Source organism: Cupressus sempervirens, chromosome 6, assembly GCF_028749045.1.
Source record: "Cupressus sempervirens isolate cs-2001-9-10 chromosome 6, ASM2874904v1, whole genome shotgun sequence".
Taxonomy (NCBI): Eukaryota; Viridiplantae; Streptophyta; class Pinopsida; order Cupressales; family Cupressaceae; genus Cupressus; species Cupressus sempervirens.
The window spans coordinates 205,075,620-205,097,577 of NC_143123.1; the positions used below are offsets into that span (position 1 = coordinate 205,075,620).

Here is a 21,958-nt window from a genome sequence, read left to right on the forward strand (position 1 = left end):
ATCGCTGAATACCTTACTGTACTTCTTCCTCAATATCTGGATGATATTCTGTCTTTTGTTGTTCCTCCTTTGTGGGCATGAGGGTACACATGGCTGCCCATTCAATATCATTATGCCTCACCAATATTTTCAATCGCTTGAGAGAAATGGTTCGGATGTCACTATCCTTGATAGCTCTCAACACATGTTGCTTCCCATCTACCTCAAACTTGATCTCCATGTCCTTGAGGCGGAAAGTGACCTCACCCAATAAACGTAACCATGTCATACCCAAAACGATATCCAAGTCACCCATATTGACCACATGGTAATCTGCTTTAAACTCATAATTATTCAAGCGTAAAGGCATGTCTCTAACCATTCTATTACACTTAAGTGTGTATCCATCAACAACCTGTACTCGGAGACCCTCAAACTCCTCTGTCTTAATACCACGACGCTCAACCAGACGTGCATCAATGAAGTTGTGTGTGACACCGGTATCAACCAATGTAATCACCTTCTGCCCTGCAAGAACACCACGTAACCTAAAAGATCCCTCCTGCTGAATACTAGACAAACGCCCCTGCTGTAAATGTAACTCAGGTTCCTCTTTTTGCTCTGAATTTCCTGTTTCTCCCTTAGGCTCCGAATCACTGTGATCATCCTCATTTGTTGTACTGTCGGAATCTGACCCTTCCTAATATGCCCACATAACTCTATTGGCCTTTCCCTTAGGTCTCAAAGGACAATCATGGTCCCTGTCATATGGGCCTTTGCAATAGAAGCGTAGTTTCTTCCTGCGCAAGTCGTTTAATGCTTCTGCATCCAGGGGTGTAGTAGATTTTCCTTTGGTATCAATGCTCTTCCCTTTATTCTTATCAGACTTCTTAGTGTCTCTGAAAGAAGTAGTACTTCTGGAAGTGAACCTGCTAGCAGGTTCTGTAAGCTCCATACTCCGTGCTTTCCTCATAGCCTCCTGAAGTGTTGGTGGATCAAATGCCTTAATCCACCCCTTGAGGGGTTCAGACAATCCTTCTGTGAATAAGATAACCAACCGTCTCTCAGACACATCCTGTACCATAACTGACAACCTCTAGAATTCACTGATATAAACCTCCAAATTGCCTGACTGTCTCAACTATGCGAGGTCGCGAAAATAAATCTCCTGATCTTTTTTATCAAAACACTCAACCAATCTATCCACAAAGTCCTGGTAAGATGTCACCTGATTGTGCTGCAAAGTAACCATCCCGTGAGACCACCAATCCTGAGCTGCGCCTTCCAAATGCAAGGTGGCGTACCCGATGGCATCTATCTCAGACATAGGCCTTAATGCTAGGAAGGTGTCCAACTTATGAATCCATGCCTGCGCTTTCATTTGACCACTACTATCGAAAGATGGTAAAGTGAGTTTTCCAGCAGCTCGCTGCAACTCACTATCATGACTTCCTCTAGGCCTCCTATTCTGACGGCTACTCCTCATATGCTCTCTCCTTTGGTTCAGATAGTGATCAAAGTTCAATAGTTCATGCACATGTGGTGGTAATGCCTGCCATTCTGCAGTAGCAGCTCTAAGATCATCCTGAAAATCATTCGGCAAGTCATCTTCTAACTCCTGAGCCTCCTCCCTTAGGAAGGTGGGACGAGTAGGCCTGTTTGCTGTCCATGATCTACGCTTAGGAGCGCCCTGTGAGCCTGCCACACTTTTATTATCATGATCAGGTGTACCTCTACCCTGTTCATGAATCCTGGGCTGAACAACTCTCTCCATTTGGTAGTTAATGCTTGTAGTGACTGGGCTATTTCTTGCTGTCCGGTACTCATGATTCTGTAAAACTCTCTGGTCTCATCGTCATCAACTCTGGGAAATCTAGGTGGACTCTGTGACTGTCTTTCACCCATATCTCTGCCTTTAAGTGTTGTTCTCCTGCGAATATAATATCTGGAATATGGTTGCATAAGATGTTCTACCCAACAGGATGGCAAGAACACCGCTCTGATACCACTGAGATGACCCTTACTATAAAGGCCACTAAAAACCCCAATATTGAGCTATAGAAAATTCGTTAAATACTTAATATTTCACTGTTAAATCTTAAACAGATTCACCTTATTAAATAGCTATAACAAATGTATTGATAATAAAAAAAACAACAGAACAGATCTGTGACAAACTTCAATAATAGCAAAGTCTTACACTTTTGTAACAATTGAGAGTAAATGAATAACAGTGCCCATACTCAGTTTTCATACAATGAAAGCAATATCCAGAACCTGAGAGTCTCCCATGAATCATCATGAATGCATTTCTCCCCGTCTGACTGCAAGCCTTCTGATGGTGTTTTTTTGATGGATTCGAGTGGTTCCTGTCTGCTCTTCACAATCTAAAAATGTACTGATGCCGTCTCAAAATTGCTATAACATTACTCTAGTTATTATGGCTAACTGGCCTGGCTGAATCAGAGTGCGGTGGAAGATGGACTAACCCGAGCTACTTCCTGACCTCTCCTTGCTCATAAAACTTTAACCCGACCTCCGAAATGGATACAGGCCGAACTGCCTATCACTCCCGCCTGTTTTTTGCGACTTCTTATTTAATCTACAGGCTTGCGATTATTTATAAATTAATTCGCAACCTTACTGAATCCGCCTGGTGTTTGTAAAGGGGAGAGCTTGAGCCGTACGTAATTTGAAATAGTTTGGAATCTATCTTCTACCGTCTTTAATGACGATTCCGAGATCAAGAACAGACCATGCGAGTTTGTCTGTAAAAATAAATCAAGACCACTTCCAATCTTTGATTCCCCTTAATACCTGCGGCCTGTCTTCATTGATATTTCGTTTCCATCTTCAGAATATATTAACGCTCATGAATGCTCCAGCAACGAAACTAAAGTTGCCTTTGCTGTTACGAATTGGTATGAGGGGTTTTCTCTGTAAGCCCGGGTTTCCTTGCTTCAACAATTTTTCACTGTTAACAGTCCCCACTGAATTGAGTCTTTAGAACTGGCCTTAGGCCCCAGATTTCTGCCCTGGTGAAGTGACTGCGATATCACCTCCAAAATTGCAATAATTCAGGTGATATTCCACACCCTCAAAATTGCTTATCAATGGAAGTTTTTGTTCCCAAAGATAATTTGAGAATTTGCAGACCAATGACTACAAATTGCTCCAATTGGAATAGAAGTCGAATCCACAAAACCGCTTGTTCAAATGGGTGCCTCTTGTCCTCTATTTATTCATTTTTTGAGAAGTCACTGGAAGCTTCTAGAACATTTCTTATTAAAATGCACTTTATTATTAATTAACTTTATAAAATTAAATAAATAACTTTATAAAATTAAAAGTGCAATCTCAATTTGATATTAGAACAAATAGGCCCCACTTACTGAATTATAATTCTCCAAGAGCAAAAATGTAATCTTTCGGCAACAGAATGACTCTCTCTCCAAAATCATTTGCCTACGAGAGTCAATGATAGACAAATCTACGGTAGAAGTCATGTCGCTAGAAAGGGGACATGACATAGTTTCATAGTTGATTGAAACTAATAGTGCTAATTCTCGTCTTCTGAGTGTTTATGGGTCATGCTGCTTCTTGGAGCTGTTCTAATTTATTTGAGGTTTGAAGATCAGAGTTTCTTAAAAGTAAGTTTCCCTTCATATGCGCTCTACCCTTTTTTACCATAACTTGATCATAAAATGAAGCTAATGATGAACTAGAAGAAAGCACATATATGGCTGAACTGGAAAAGGAGATTCATTGAAAACTAGGCAGAGAATAACCATGTAATATGAAGAGAATCTTGGGATAAAGTTTTTTGATACTTATGGTTATAACTGCAGTGCTTACTTTCATACAAGGTTTAAACTAGCATAGGTATAGAACAATATTGTTCTAGAATAAGCTTTGTTTACCTTTAAGCAAAGACTGATACAGATGTGAATGAAATAGAGGTGGAGAGGGATTAGGTTCTAGATGGATAGACTAGGGCACTGCTAAAGATGTTATGTATTTTAATAAGATATCGGTGACTAAGTATAAATAAGAGAATAATAGGCCCCAGCAAAAGAAATCTGGCAAAAACAGGGAAAATCTAGAATTTCTGGACTAAGATTATGAAACTATTTAAAATACTTTAGACCAGCTTATATAATTCATGTATTGTATATTCTGACCACTGTTTTTCTCTTTTAAGTTTTATACACAGTCATGGTTTAATTTGATGATGCTAAGTACAATAAAATTGCTAAAATAGTATTACGAAGAGTGGAAATTGTTTACATCTCAGAATATTATAAAAGTCAAGATGTTTCCTTTCTTTTAATAATATAATTATTCAACCAGAAAGTAAGTGAGATTGGATTTTTGGATATTTATTTCAGAGTAAATCATTAATCAAAAGTCATACTTATCATTCTCGAGGAAAGGTTAATTTGATATATCATATATATGAATTCATATTGCTGTAATTTGGCAATTTGTCTACTATCACTTTAGTAGTTTATACCATTCATTTTTAAAAGTCACCATCTTCTCTTACTGTTTCAGTGTACAGAACCTGGAATTAATTGAGTCCTTAGCTTCTATTCCTGGTCTTCCAAGCAACAAAAGGAACAGCCTTTTTCGCATGCTCAACTCTACAAAAACTGTTGGAGGGTATGCTTCTCTTTTGAAGAAGGATATATTTCTATTTGTGAAGGAATGTTGATGGTGATTTTATAATTTCACGCAATGCAACATCAAAGTATAATAGTTTCCACTCAATTCTAACTTTATAGTATACTAGTTTTTTTTTTTGTTTCAGAATATTCATTTGAGCTTTGGGATGTCATAATTCCATTTGCAAATCTCATACAAAAGTTCTACATTGGCAAATCCCAGACCATTTAACTCTCTACAAGAGAGTTTATTCTCAATTATTTGATAGCCTTTCTTCAATTAGGGTCAATATTCTCCACATAATCCTTTTCCTTTTGGCCCCTAGCTTACTTGCATCTTACTTCTTAGAAAATGCAGAAATATTATGACTTGTGTTTTACTTTTGTTTAAATTTATATTTAGAGCTTTCAGTTATAATCTTTGAAAATGGCACTTACAGGTCGAGGCTTCTTAGAGCTAATCTTCTGCAACCATTGAAGGATATTGAGACTATAAGTGCTCGACTTGATTGTTTGGTCAGTTGTTTCCTTGAATATTCTTTGGTACGGTTAGATACACAATCCAATATGTAGTGTTACTGTGCAAAATCTCTTGATTTAACCTAGAGATTATGCCATATTGTCATTGATTCAAACAACCCTCATTCATACAGTGGCTTTCAACTTTACATGCAGTGTACTCATTTTGTTACCTTACAGGCTATAATATGCTTGGTCACTAATCTCTATTACAGGCATTAATTTCTAACAGAAATTTTATGTTGTTTTAATTAACTTATTGTTATTCCCCTTCAAGAAATCATTACTTGTGATATAAATTGCACTTTATCAGGCAATCTTTTTTTTTTCCTTCTTGTCACTTGCATATACATTGAGTAAAAGTATTTGTTTAAACCTATTTATCTCTCGAACCATATCAGCGTGAAGAGTGGTTTGTGTTGACATAGTATGGTTAGAGATATAACTTTACCCAAATGATGTAAAGCAAGATAGATCCCTGTTGAGATCCTGCAATTATCTTAGGCAAATATCGAAGATACAATTCATAAAACAATCATTATTAGTTTAAAAGATCAAATATTCATAATTATCTTAGTCATATAATATATCTAATTTATTGTTTGGATTCCATTGTAATGGATTTTAGATAAGAAGACATGACATGGTGTCTGTAAACCCCCTTCTAATTCTGATTTGTTTTATTCAAGTTTTGGATGTTTGACATTTTGTTGAGCACTTGTGTAAAAACCCCTTCTGGCCTAATAGTGATTTGTTGTTTGAAAATGAGAAATATTTGGATTTTCTGTTTCTTTTTCTGATTTGAAAACTATACTTCTAAAATTCTTTTCAGAAAAATATGAATTGACAAGGAACAATAATGCAAAATGACACTCAGAATTTTCCAGAATTTATTTGCTAATAAACTTAACAATGTTTCCACAATGAACGACAACCAAATAACCTGATTGAAATCTGAATGCTCCACGTATGAGCCATATGGAAAACACAGACTCCAAATTGAAGTTGGAACTTAACATGGCCCTTCCAATAACTAAACATGTGCTCCTTGCAGCAATTTGCAGCCTCCAAAAGGATGGGCAGAAATGTAATGCTCAACATGGGCCACTAAGATATAGCACATGCCCTCAAAAAGTCCCCACACAGTCTCCCAAAGAAAAGTCGCAGGCCTGAAAATATCACAGGCTCTGTAAATGGTAATACAAGGCATTCACGATGAATGCAGGCCCAAAAAGAAGATTGCAGACCCTCATAAAATATCTGCAGATGTAAAAAACAATCGCTGCCAGCTAATACTTGACACCCAGTGTGAGTAATTATTAATCACAGGTCTGATATATGAATCGCAGGGCCAACATCTGAAACGTTGGGCCTAATAGGATTGATGCAGGCCTCTTGATAAACACAATTACTGCCTCATAATGGACTGTAATCACATATGCAGATCGATTCCTTCCAGCTTGCAAGAGGCAATGCAAGTAAGTTTACAAAATAATATCTTTAGCTACAGTAGTTACAGTAGGAGACTCCAAGAATCATAGACTTGATAATTCTCAAAATAATGAAAACCCAATTTGCAGCAGCAGAAAATTGATTCTCAAACAAAAACCATAGTCTTTCTAGCCACAGTATAAACAATAAAGAAAAATATCTAGCAAATATCAAGTCCACTATACTTCAGCAGTGGAATGAAAACACTTCTTAGCTACAATGGTGAACTGTAGAGAAGTTAGGCAATCTTAGCTATATCTCAGCAGCTAAATTGCAAATGCAATTCTCAAAATTTCCAAACCTTTACACTTCAGAAAAGGCCATAAAATTCAGAACCTTAGAAAAGCCACAAAAGCAATAAAAGTAAATAAATATTCAAGCATGCTTTTCTCAACAAATGGACTTGTATTTATAACCTCCAAATTCCCTTTTGTTGCCAAAATGTAACTTCACTCAAGAAGCTTCACCACACAACATTAATTAGAAGCTTCCTCTAAATTCTCTCACTTGATTTGGCTTAACTAATTAATAAATGACACTTTTCAATGATAACTCAACTCCCAACTTAAGTGAAATTATAAAGTTAAATTATAACTTTATAATAAGCCATTTAATAATTAATAATAATTTGGCCACTAAAAATATAATAACTCCCAAAATATTCATCATTTAAATATGCCATCTGAAATAGGAGTCATACCTATTATTTCTCCATGTGACCAAATGCACTTTCCAAAAATAGATAGGGTCCATCTCGATCAACACTAACGTACCACAAATAGTAAGCACACAAATCTAAGCCCAAACAAAGTCTGATCTGAGCCAAATGAATGCCAACTTGTTGCTTACTGAAATGTGGAGAATATAAGACCCTCCTCAGCCAAGCCACTGCCACAAAAGACCCTCTATCCACAATAATTAGCCTACAAGGATCACAATAATAGGCTAATCCTTGAAACTTTGATGCCAACAAAATTGGGGACATTACAACTTGGCACACAGTCCATTATTATTTGATTATAGTTTATGATTTTTGGATTTATATTTATTGCCAATTTAGACAGAAACAAGTGATGAATGAATATTATGTCATCCACAATCAATAACCTTCATGCCTTCACAATATTTTAAGAGAGAACTAAACATAATCAAATATAAGAGATTGCAAGTATATTATATGTGCATATTGTAGATCAATAATGAGAATATCTGACCTTATTTGACACGTCAAACTTAGAATAGTGCTGTTATATATTTCAGTCCACCAAGTATCATGAAGCATGCCAAAACGATGTTGGTAAACATGCCCTAGCTGGGCGAACCCATCCCTCCAAAGAAGAAAGATGTGTTACAATCAATTGACGTACAAATCAGTTGCACAAATACCTCCTATTGATAGTGCGAGGATTTGCTGAATCAAGATTGTTGTCTTTCATTTTGTAGAAAATGCAGGCAACAGTATGGAACTTTTTTAAGCTAGTTTCGCTTTTCTCTAAGTTGTATTTGTTTTTCAATTGGTTAATATTAATCAATCAATTAACTCCAATTCACATGACAAATTCTTTTACTGAAGGCTTTCGTCAAGTCTTTTTCTTTTTTCTGTTTGTCAAGCCTATGCTTGATTTTTGAGGCCTTCAATGTCATTTTCTTCGTTTTTGAGTGTGTATTTGTTGATTTTTAGTCCTTTGGTTTTGCTCAAGTTATTGCTTTCAGTTTTCCCTTCGATTTGATTTATCTTAGGGCTTAATCGGAGTTGGCAATCAAAAGATATGACCAATTGAGTGCCCAAAAAGTGGACCTTTCTGATGCAACTGCATGAATTAAAAATATCATGTTATATTTTTAATTTGATATTTACTTTTTGAAAAATATAACTTAAATTCACTTTATGTTATGTTTTTAAGTTACTTTATTATTTAAAATTTTCACTTAAAGTAACTATAGTGCACTTTATGTTATATTTTAAAGTTGAGTTGCTTTTTAATTTTTCACTTAAGTGACTATTAGCTATATAGTTTGATTTAATTTTAAAAAAAAAATCAAATGCTCTAGCAAATATTACTTTTAAAATGATATTTGCACTTTATATTTTTAATATGATAGTGTAAATATTATTTATGGCCCATTTAAGTAATATATCATCAAAACTCAAATTAATATGTGCCTAATTCATCACTTAAGTTGTTTTTAGTATGTCTTCAAGCATATTTCATAAAAAATATGCAATTGCACCTAAACGGTGCGATTTTGAAAGGGAATGCATGCAAGTGCATTTAAAACATGCAAAGGCATCAAAAAGTGGAGACATGCATGTTATATGCAAAGGCACCTAAAAGGTGCTTTTTGCCCTGGAGGTTGTCATTGCAAGTTTTTAAAACATGTCTTTGCACCTAAAAAGTATGTTTTGCCTATGGAACATGTATATGCATCCCAAAAACCCGTTTTTGGTCAAAAGGCATATTTTTAGAATATGTAATTGCATTTAAAAGGTGCATTTTGGCTTTAGATGCATCTTTAAAACATGTAGTCACATCTAAAGTTGCGATTTTCTTTCAAGAGTATGCATTTGCCTCTCTAGAACCCGTTTTTGAAGATTGAAAGCAAAAGTTCATGCATTTGCCCTCCAAGAACCCGTTTTTACTTGGAACCTTCAAATCTCTTCAATCCAAATCAAGATCTTCTCCATAGGGTCATTTTTGCATCTGAAGGTTTTCTGATGCATCAAACATTACCTTCCCATGCAAAAAATGCCTTTTTTGACTCCATTATAGGGCACGTTTTGGCAAAAAACACTCAGATTTTGCCATTCTTAGCTCACATTTTTGCATTTTGAAGAAGCGTTTGGTGGTATGAATCCATGTCTTGGTCAGTGGAAAACACATTTTTGCTCCTCAATGGCAAAAACAATTTATGAAGTGTAGATTTGAATCACGTTTTTCTCCAAAAACGTCCCATTTTCTTGCAATGAATGAAAACATTGGAGTTGGGAGGATTTTTAGGGCACGTTTTTGGGATTGGGCATGAAAAATGCCTCATTTGCTGCTCATTATGAATTCCTCTTTGCAAGGTTGAAGAAGTCCCAAGTTGTTTGAAGATTTTCAAATTTGGAGTTTCTTTCTCCTTCATTTTTTGCATATAATCATCAAGTGGACATTTTCTTTCTTGCTAATTAATTTCATGCTTATCTCGATGATTTTATGCATGTTTTAGCTTGATGCTTTACACTTGTTGATTTAGATCCCATGGAGAGTGCATTTTCCCTTTAAAAATGATGAAATGGTTCATTTTCATGTTTTTGGTTTTTTCCCAAACTTCAAATTTGACTTTGCATATTGAACTAGCTTGCTTGTTGACATGTTTGATTCTTTTGCCAAAGGTACGTTTTTCTTTTGTGTTTGTTTTTTTGTTTTGCTTGTTTGCATTTCAGTTTTTCATTTGAAGAAGTTGCAAGTTCTTTCCCAAGAACTTCAGCATGTTTCATTTCACTCCATCTTCTATTTCATTCCATTTCCATCTTTCCATGTCACAACACTTCACATCTCATTCTTCACATGTAACATGTATTCCCATCCATCATCCGCATGTACATGTAATCTCATTCTCCATTTCCATTTTAACTCATGTCACTTTCTGCATCCAATCGCATGTCATGATTACATAATAAGTCCTTTACATGTAATTGCGTCTTGAAAACCCATTTTTGACTAAAAGTCACATTTAAAAGGAATAAAAAATGTTATGTGCATGTTTTCTCATGTACTTGGACTTCACCTTTCCTCAAAGACATCTATAAAAGCTCACTTCGCCTCAACGCACATTGCATTCATTCCTTCCATATGCACTTACACTTCATGAGCAAAATACATGTAATTCCACTTCCCTTGTCATAACACATTTCATCTCATCCTTCACATGCACGTACATGTAAGCTCATTTTGCATTCTGCATTCCCATGTCATCTCACTTTCCATTCCTTATTACATGTTGCATATACATGTAATCCACTTTCTATGCAATGACATCTTGAAAGCTTAGTCATTGTTTAAAGTCAAGAGTTTTTATTCACACGCATTCCCATGCATTCCACTTTCATGTTTCAAAGCATATCCTTCCTACTTCATGAACTGTTTTCCATCTTTTGCATATGCATGATATCTCTTTTTGATATCATCTGATTAGATCCTTGAAATATCTAAATCATACTTCAAATCAATGTTCATGGCAATATCCTTTGATGATGTGTTCACATTTTTGAATTTTTGTGTTGTAGCGCAAGTACAAGAGATGCCCTCATCATCAAAATCCAAAGGAAAAATGAAGTACCAATTTGATAAAGAGTTGGCTCATGCAACTCAATCTCACATCATATCCATTCTTGACAATGTGTTAGACACAAAGATCGAACATGTGGACATGATTGATCTCTTGCGAAGGGCAAAAGCTCCCATTAGTCATGAAATGAAACGTATCAAAAGGAGTCATATTCACTTGGTGTCTACATTTCCCATGGCTACCCTGGAACTAGAGTTTGTGCTTGGATGTGCAAAACATTTTAGTCCAAAGTCAAAGATGATCAAGGATGCTAATGGCAATGTTATTGTAAGCTTTGATCCAGAGGTTATTGAGCAGATTTTCGAAATGCCATAGAATGCAGAGTGCGTAGATCTGACTATAGAGTCATCTTTGGATATATGGAATGAAAATAAGGGAAATTATCAGAAGTATGTAAATCTATATTGGTTGGATTCCAAGAGAAAAAAAACCTTCCTGCCAAAGACCATTGACAGATCTAATTTCAAGCAGTAGTACAAAGACCTTATTATCCTTCTCAGCAGGATATGTGGTCTCAAGGATTCTAATAATTTTGAACTTTGGATGTATAAGTGCATTTTCTAGATCATGGATAATAAGGAACATGTCTTTTGGGGAGAACTAATCAGCACTGTACTTTGTCAGCAATTTCTCAATGTAGGGAGTTTAGTACCTTTCTACATGAATTCCTACCTTGTTTATATTGTTGCTGCCATGCGATATTTTTCTGGATTACTAGTTTGGGATTACTATGATCAGATTACTTTGGCTAATGTAAGTACAATTATAGAAGAGTTCAAGATGTTTTCTTTGGGCATTTTCGGTGTTTTCTTGATAAACATTTGTCCATTAAAAGAGTATTTGATGAAGCTTGGGAGAAGGTATATTACTATGGTTGTGTCTTCATTCAGTTCCCAACCTTTACTTACTTGAGAGTTGGGTACTTTAAAGGAGAGTCATATATCTTACCTAGGTATGCTACTCATAGGATCATTTTAATGGAATTGGCCAGACAACTCATGGAAGTTCAAGCTAATCAACATGCTTTGCATAGGCGAGGTTTTGGTATTTCTTTTGCCAAACCCCTAGCAATTGGTAATTATATGATTAATTCGGTGCACAAAGCAAAACCTATGGAAGCAAAACTTTAGTTGATCACATTGGAGAGATTCAAAGCCAGATTTGACTTTGATTACAGAGAAATGAATTCTCAAATCAAGAGGGCCTTTACACATGTTCATCGTATCAAAGATGTTTGGATTGACATGCGAACAAAATTGCATATAATAAAAATGGACTATTGCAGATTGACTTTGTAGCAGATCATTGATCTCAACATGCTTGAGATCCCGTCAGATTTTCAAATTGAAGATGATGGCAATATTCTTGATCCAGAATATCATCAAGTTGGTTTTGATAAAAAATGCCCTTTTCCTATTCAATGGCAGTAGAAGAAAGGTACATCTATCCTTGATAGATTTCCATCCATTTTGGCAAACCCCAACAAGCGGTTGAAAATTAAAGGCTTAAAAAAGGTTAATCCAAAATCTCAAATTCAAGTTAAAGGGTGGAAAGGGACTTAAATCATCTTAGATCCTTGAACCAGTTCAAGAATCAGACGAAGAGTCAGAGGAAGAGTCACATGAAGAATCAGATGAAGTTGATAAAGAAGATGAGGAAGAAGAAGGGGAAGTTATGATCATATCTCCCCCAGGACCTACACAAGTTCATGAACCATCCATGCAAGAAGCACCTTTTTTTGATGAGATAGATGATGATGTGGATTCATTTTCCATAGTTTTCACACCTTCCATCCTAACTATAGAAGTCAATACATTGGCTCTTCCTATATCTTCAGCAACTCCTCCCATTTTAACAAATGAGCAATATGAGCATTTGGGAAACATGTTCGAGGATTTTCCAACTCTTACAAAGGGTCAAGTTTCTCAACTTGATACATCCTTAATAGGTTTTGAATTGTTCATGAGAAAATCTTCTTGTCATGTACCTATGAATTCAGCTGTGCAAATTGAATCTTGCTTAATTATGACAGAGATACAATCAAGATCTGTGAATCAATGGGAGTGTTCATTACCAATGACCAATGTAGAAAACTGCATAAACACTTGGCTCCACAAGTTATATAGCAAAGTAGATGGTAGTACATTCGATATCCAACATTGAGACTTTCCTCCCTATTTATTCTATTACTCCAAGAGATTGGCCTCCTAGAAGAAATAAAATAATATTTAATTATAGTTTCTAGAAGATTCACCTTTTTTCATAATAATATTTAATTGAAGTTTAAAGTAAATATTACAATATAATTATAATATAAATTGCAGATAATATCATAAGCTATAAGGATTTTGTGGCTGCGGGAAGTTTGTAGTTGTAGGGAATTAGTAGATGCGATAAGAGTGTGTCTACAATATAAAACTTACCACATGACCCTCTCCTCAACACCTTGGCCTACTAGGGTCCGATGATAGGCCAAACTCCATTAAGTTTGAGTAGTAGTGAGAAGGGCACATTGCAGTCCACCCTTCCTCAAATTGCTTGTCCCCAAGCAATCTCAACTCTTAATGTTGCAAATCTGCTGACCTTCCCAAGTAGTATCCTTAACTGGTAAGTCCTTCCATTTAATCAAACATTCCTTGATGATTCATCTCCTTAATTGTTTCTCCTTGACATCCATTATAGCCACTAATATCAAAATCAACTTATCCTCATCATCTGAGAGTGGTAAAGTTGTGGAAGGAACTAAGTGATTTCTTAATGCCTTCTTGAGGTGTGACACATGAAAAACATTATGGACCTTACAATCAACCAGTAACTTCAATTCATAAGAAACCTCACCTTCACACGTAATGATCGTGAAAGGTCTGTAACATTGTGGCTTGCGCTTCTCTACACCATTCTTCTTGAGTGCAGACTGTCTATAAGGTTGCAACACCAAGTACACTATATCCCCTATCTCGAATGAATGTTTTATTTTCTTTTTTAATCTGCATATTGCTTTTTTTTCTTTTATGCTTTCTACGTATCCTCCTTGAGAGCCTTCGTGATATCTTGATTGTCCTATAGCATATTTCCAATGCTAGGCACTATACTATCACTCATTAATAAATCAAGAAAGTGGGTCATAACCACAGATGGCCATAAATGGTGTCATCTAAATGGAAATATGGTAGGTGATATTGGAACAATTCTCACAAATGTATATCCACTTAACTCACTCCTTTCGTTGTCTTGCAATGTAGTTCTTGAGTTACCCTTGCACTCATTTGTTGACTATTTCTATTTGACCATGAATTTGCGGGTGGTAACTAGTACTCCTAGTGAGATCAATCCTACATAATATGAAAATCTCCTTCCAAAAACATGAACCAATTATCTCTGTCACTAACAATGCTTTGGAACAACCCATGCAATCGGAATATTTCTTCGAAAAATAATTCTCTAACTTGTAAAGCTGAATATGTAGTAGTGATTGGAAAGAAATGAGCATATTTAGTTAAATGATCAACCACCACATAAATACAATCTTTGCCTTGGAATTTTTACAATCTTGTAATGAAATCCATAGATATGCATTCCCACTTTCTATTACGAATCGGAAGTGGCTGTAGTAAGCCAATAGGGTATGTGTGATCCTATTTATTTTGCTGAGAAAGAGGGTATTCTATGGCATAGTGAAGAACATTTGATTTCAGCCCTATATAAGTAAATCTCTCCCATATTTGTTTAAAAGTTTTGAAGTACTCGGGATCTTTGGCCATAGGTGTATTACAAAAAGTCCCCAGCACTATGATTTTCACTTCCAATATAGGGGTCAAAAGGATCCTCTCTTTGTAAATGATAAGATCATTCACAACTAAATATTTGTCATCCTCTACTGATCCCTCAACAACACCTAAAGCCCAAGATTCTTTAGCATACTCTGCCTCAATCAGATGTTTCCAATACTCTGGAATCCTCGCTATGGAGCTCAAATGGGAACAATGTGATAAAGCATCAACAACTACATTTTGTGTTCCTTTGACAAATGCAATATCAAAATCATAAGATTGCTACTCACTCACCTATTTTTGTTAACACCCATTTAGATCTTGCTGCCCTAGGAAATATCTCAAACTATTATGATCTGTCAAAACAAAAAACATCCTACCCAGTAACTACTACCTATAATCAATGCACATCTGCAGCGTACCATCCTTTTTCTTAAACAAAACTACAAATGAAGTGAATGGTGACTTACTAGGTGTGATGTGTCCCATAACTACCATCTCCTTAATTGTTCTTTTTATCTCATCCTTGAGCCATTTGGGATGCCTGAACGGAGTGACTATCATGGGATTAGCACCCTCCAATTTTATAATATGCTCTATATCCCTATTTGGAGGTCTTCCAAGTGGAATGACCCCACATACCTGAGTATGCTTAATCCTTAACTCTGTATGTCTGGATGATGAGCAGCTTTTTGTTGTTCCTCCTATACTGGCATCATAACACATTTCGTTGCCCACTCAACAATATCATGATGCATGAGTTGTTCCATTTTCCTAAAGGATTAGTCTTGCAACTAATGTCTCTAAGGGCCTTTAACACATGGGTCTTCCCACTCATCTGAAATCTCATTTATATGACATGGATATAGAGGATAAACTCACCTATGTCATGAAGCCATGTCATCTCCACTACTGTATTAGTATCTCCCATGCTCAGCACATGAAAATCTGCCTTAAACTCAAAGTTATATAAATGCATGGGCAGATCTGAATTCTTTCGGTTGCACCTAAGAGTATAGTCATTTGCAACTTTTTCTCTTATACCCTCAAAGTCCTTTGTTGTATGTTGTGTCTCTCAACCAACCGATCATCAATAGAGTTTTAGATGGCTCCTGTGTCAAACAAAGTAATGATCTTCTGCTCAGCTAAAACTCGAATCATCATAAAGGGCCCCTCACATTGTATGTAGTGTCCCCATTTTTGCCATTATCAGAGTTTGAGAGATTAGCCTATTATTGTGATCCTTGTAGGCTAATTATTGTGGATAGAGGGTCTTATCTTCTCCACAATTCAGTAAGTTACAGGTTGGTCTTCATTTGGCTCAGATTGGACTTCGTTTGGGCTTAGTTTTGTGTACTTACTATTTGTGATAAGTTAGGTGTTGATTGAGATGGACCCTTTCTATTTTTGGAAAGTGCATTTGGTCACATGGAGAAATAATAGGTGTGACTCCTATTTTAGACTACATATTTAAATAATGAGTATTTTGGGAGGTATAATATTTTTGTGGCCAAATTATTATTAAATCATTAAATAACTTATTATAAAGTTATAATTTAACTTTATAATATAACTCAAGTTAAGGGTTGAGTCATCACTGAAAGGGGCCATTTATTTCATTAATATTATGCCTAAGCCAAGTATTAAATGTTGCCAAAAGAGTTGAGCTAGAAAGTTTCAAGAGTTGAGTTCTTTCGGGAAACTTTCACAGTTTTAGAAGTTGAGTTCTTTTGGGAGCTTTTGTCAACAAAGGCATTATAAATATGAGCTCATTTCATTGGGAAAAGTATGCTTAAATATTTATTTGTTTTTGTTGCCTTTTTGGCTTTTTGAGGTTCTGAAGTTTGTGACCTTGCTGAAGTATAAGGGTTTGTTCTAAGGATTTGTTGTCCACTGCTGAAGTATAGTGAAAGATTGTTTAAAATTGGTAGTGCGAATTGCTGCTGAAGAATAGCAATTTGATTTGTTTTCTCAACTACATTAATTGTACAAGAGAAGTTGATGTTTGTGAGTGAATTGGTCTAATTCGAAAGGGTTTGGAGAGAAATTTAGAAGTTGCAGACTTGCGTTTTCCTTTGGAGATTGATGTTTTCTTTATTGGGGTAGTGTCTATTACATGCTAATTGCGATTTGTCTTAAGTTGGAGGGAGCATACTGTTGTACGTTGCTTCTCATACAAATATGCTGCAATTTGATATCTACAGCACTCACCTACAGTTTCATTTAATTGCAAATTTTATAAGAGTTGTAGTTATGTATTTCAGTCATTAGATTGCATGCCAAGTGTATGTAAAAATGTCTATTGGCTGTATGTGCACATTTCACAGGCTGAAATCATATGTATGTATTTGAATGGCCAAAAAAGATTGCATTTGTACTTCAGCTTTTTTTTTTGGACATCTAATAACCATTTGCATGCATCTAAACTAATTTTGAACCATTACAAGCAAGCAGAAGTAATCTAAAGATAAAAGGCAGTGAGATAGAGCTTTCATGCAAAGTGTTTGACGAAAAGTCAAACCATTAATCTTGCGAAGAAAAATTGATGTTTAATTAAGCTATCACCTATTGAGGATTATCATATTGTATGCTAGTGAGACATGCTTCTAGTAGTTAAAATGTAACTTCTTTTTCAGCCTTCTCTTCCTCGTGTTTTGATTTTGCAGCTTCATACTCTTCTAGATCAAATGGTTGATCTGAATTTTTATAGTTAGAATCCTCATAGAATGCCTACATAACACGGTTAGCTTTCCCTTAGGCCTTAATGGGCTGTCATAGTTTGCGTTATATGTCTCTTTGCAATATAAACACAACTTTTTTGTGTGCAAATCATTAAGCGTTTTTGGATCTAGGGGTGTTGTTGATTTCCACTTTGGATCTACCTTTCCCTCTTTCATGGGAAATGCCCTGCTGATTTTGTGTGAAGATGTTCCCTGAGATGTAAACTTGCTCTATGAGGCTGTGAATTGCACGCTTTTAGCTTTTTTCATTGCTTGCTATAGTGTCAGAGGACTAAATTTTTTTACCCAACCCTTCCTTTCGTAAATAGTACAACTAACTACCTTTATGATATGTTGGAAACCATCCCTGATCACTTTTGAAAATCACCAATAAAATTCTCCCAATTCCCAATTTGTTTGAGCTGAGCCAAATCCTTGAAATATGTCTCAAGATCCTTCTTATCAAAACGCTCGATCAATCTATTCACAAACTCCTCATAAGAAGTTATGTGGTTATGTTGTAATGTGATCATTCTATGATTCCATCATTTATGTGCTACACCTTCCAAGTTTAAAGTGGCATATTTTATGGCATCCTCCTTTGCCACGAGTCGAAGATTTAGGAAAGTGTCTAGCTTGTAAACCCAAGACCAAGTTGTGACCTTCTTGCTACCATCAAACATAGGTAATGTGAATTTGCTAGGGACATGCTTTAGATCTTTGTTTTGGCCTCTCCAAGCACAATCTTGTCTTGTCTTGTAATGCTCTCTCCTTTGACTTAAAAGTCTGTCAAAGCTCAGGAGTTCCCTAAGCTCTTATGTCAACAATTCCTGTAGATTACGCTGCCATAAAATGGTCTGCAAATGTTGCCTCTTCTTGCCTCATAAAACATCTTTGGCAACTTGAGAATCATCTTGAGAAGACTTTGCTTTGATTCCCCTTTGTCTTCTCTCTAACTGAACTGCCCAAAGATGATCCTTAATCCGTTTGTGCATCATGTCATGGTGAGACACTGTTGCAATAATCTTATCCTGCTTCACGTTCAATTGAGCCTCCAAGCTATGAACAACTTCAACTGCACATGAAGAAACCCCAAACTGTTCATGTTTCTTGATGTTTGGAATCTTTACCAAATCCTTTAATTGACCAAACTCATCAACTTCATTGTTATCGTTGGAAACAAGTGCATTTTCAGATTCATTCTCTCTTTAAAATAAGAGTTGTCTGAAATTATCCATCCTCTCTGGCCTTGCTCTCTTGATGAGATTGACATTTCCTTTGACTTCTTGAAGATGTTGCCTTGCACTGGCAGCCACCAATTCAGCATTTTTAATTTTTTGCAACCATTCTTCATTCATTTATTAAAACCTCTTCACCTCTTTTATGCCAAAGTATGTCAACCCAACTCCCATATGCTTGATATCTTCGTATTTACAATAGGTGTAGTGCTACCATCATTGAATGATATCATAGTGTTTGGTTTCTTATTATCACAAGCTTCTATTTCATGAGAATGATGGTGCATCACACAATTGTCCTAAAACAAATCAGTAATGACATCATGCCATTCTAAAGTGTAACTTTCATCATGTGTAACCAAAACACTAAAGGCTGTTCCACTAAGTAGAGGATCAACTTTCATATCCACCTTAAGTGGTTCAATCAAATGATGAGGACTTTGTAACTGTCCATTCCAAAACAAGCTCTCTCACTCAAATTTTTAACTATGAAATGAGCTGAATCAGAAGCATTATGTGTGCTATTATCCATGCACACATCAACATCTAAGGTATTGGTGCTTTGTACCTCAACAAATAACTCAACTGCATATTCGTCTATCTCGCGATCCTGGAACTTCATGCCAACAATTGAATCTTCAAACTCTTTTTCTAAGGTCTGACTTGAAAAATCAGACACATGATGATGTGAACTTGCATCATACATTGCATCATTAGTACCCAATTCTTGAGTACTTCCATGCGACAACTCAAGGATAGTGTCTTGCATGGATGTAGACACTACTAGCCCTTGTAGATGCAAGGTTTCATAACTATTGTCGTAAAAATCAAAAGTGTTTATGCAATTCCCATTCATGGCACTAGTATCTTGAATGTCAATACCCAAGGTCACTCCCATAACCTCTTGTAGGATGATGTAGACAAATCATCACCCAAGGCTGTTGTATTGCTTTCTTGATTCAAATTAGCATGCCTATCGAATTCATTATATAAATTTTGACATACCTTATTGGAACTACAAGACATAAAATCATTCTCATGAATAGTTGTGTCAACCATAGATGTAGATCATCTTTAGACAACCCCAATTTTGAAAGTGAATATTTTAAACATAGCAGTTCACATCTGAGCTTGTATTGAGTTCATTCAAACTCTTTTCAATCCTGTTTATTGCTAAACAGTGTTGCCATAATGATTCCTTTTCGCTATCCAACTAAAAGTCAAATCCAAATTGACTTGTGCACAAATGATTTTCACACCAATTGAACACAATTGCTACCCAATAGGATTACGTGAAACTGCTCTAATACCATTGCAATATTCCTTGCAATTATGAATTCAATTTTTTAATTTCTTGTCCTAAGAATTTCATCAAACACTTTATACGCAAGGAATATATTGCTGATTTAATTTTGAAGCTTTCTAAATGTCGAACTTCAATTGATAGCAATGGATACACTTGCAAAAACTGTAAAATATCTACAATGAAGATGTAAATGTTTTTGTATTTTGTCAAGTGTATAAGCATTGGTTAAAGATGAGAAAATGTGCATCTACAATTGTGTGACATTAGGACAAACACTTGCCATGTAAACTTCAATGATATTCAAATCTAGCCTCAAAACAATGCAAAATATAAGTATTGGAACTTGGAACTACCCAAATTATTTGGATGTCACTGTAGTGGTGGTACTACTATAGGACAACTGTAGTGATGACACTATAGTAACAACACTATGGCAATGACATTGTAGAAATAACACTGTTCACCTTCAGCTATAAGAAAGTCTTCCAAACCCTTCCATAATCATTGCCCAAATATCCCAACACTACTGCAATATATCTAAAATTAATATCAGACTTATTTGTTCAATCTTTCTCCACAAATCTGGCCCTAGGCCACAAACTTGATGCATGAAAAGATTAATTTGTTTTCTCCAATAGATGCTACTCTTCAGAGGATCTTTCGCCACCTCAGTTGTGCAAATCAATAGGAGTGTTCATGCCCAATTACCAATGTAGCAAACTACAAAAATCCTTGGCTCCCATATATTGTCAAGCAAAGTAGATGACAAATTATTCGATATCCAACAATGAGGCTTTCCTCCCTATTTATTCTTTTCCACCAAGATGAAGTACAAATAATATCATAGGCTACAGGAAGTTCGTGGCTGAAAGAAGACTCTGGCTACAATATGAAATTGCCCACATGACTCTCCTCAACACCTTGGACTACGAGGGTCCTATGATAGGTCAAACTCCATTAAATCTGAGCACTATTGAGAAGGGACATTTTTCCATGTCAAAAGTCAAAAATTAGTTGAGCGTAATTAATGAACGTGTATCATAGTGGCTCAAGGAATATTGTGAAAAGGTAAAGGAAACATCATCGCACAAGAAATGGCTGCAAACATGAATAGTTAAGGGTTTTGATGCACCTTTTTTATCATTCAGGCATCTAGTCCATAGGAGATCGCAACACAGACTGAAAAGGAGAGCTTACAGGCTAAGTTGCTGAATCATGAGACTTCCCTGGGTGTTTCCGAGTACAAAACATACCAAAATATAATTCTGAAATGAATGTCCTGTGGGTACACATCTGGAATATGTGTTTTCAAATGCTGAAATGTTTAGTGATTCTAATTTGATTATTTTAAGACCTAGACTGCTAATTAGTGAACTTTGAACTTATCTACCATGAGATTCTTGCTTGACATTCTTGATACAAAAACTTGAGTTTGAATTAGAATGATAAGTTTCAAAGTTTGAAATTTGTAATGGCTTTGTTTAGCATATGTATATACTATAGATATATGACATTCTAAATTCTATTTTAAGGTGCAAATATAGATATATGCATACATATACACACACATACACATACACATATACATACATACATGCATGCATACATACGTATATATTTGTATGAATGTACTAAAAACATACCCAACCCCCTATAAAAATTCTACCGTACCAGTGTTTCGTACCCATGTACTCGTTTCGGTTCTTGATTCAACAACTTAGCGTAAAGCTTATTTACAGGTCATAGAAGGTTGGTGAAGTGTTAGACAATATTGAAGCACTTTAAAAAGCAGTTACACTTCTCAAAGTACTTAAAAGAGAATAGGATGCAACATGAAATTTTATACACCCCAGTTTCTACTTGTTTTCAGGTAATACAAGTAGGTGGACATGCTATTGGCCTCTACTAAGCTTGATTTTTCTCCGTTAATGGGGCTTTC

At 35.7% G+C, this 21,958-nt stretch overlaps 1 protein-coding gene across 1 annotated transcript in view; it reads left to right on the top strand.

Moving 5' to 3' along the window:
- MSH4 (MUTS-like protein 4) overlaps nt 1-21,958 on the top strand; it is a 342,254-nt gene that overhangs the window by 99,981 nt on the left and 220,315 nt on the right. The window contains exons 7-8 of the mRNA XM_089789754.1: nt 4,534-4,641; nt 5,084-5,159. Coding sequence (XP_089645880.1) covers nt 4,534-4,641; nt 5,084-5,159 — 184 coding nt within the window. The remainder of the gene's footprint in view (nt 1-4,533; nt 4,642-5,083; nt 5,160-21,958) is intronic.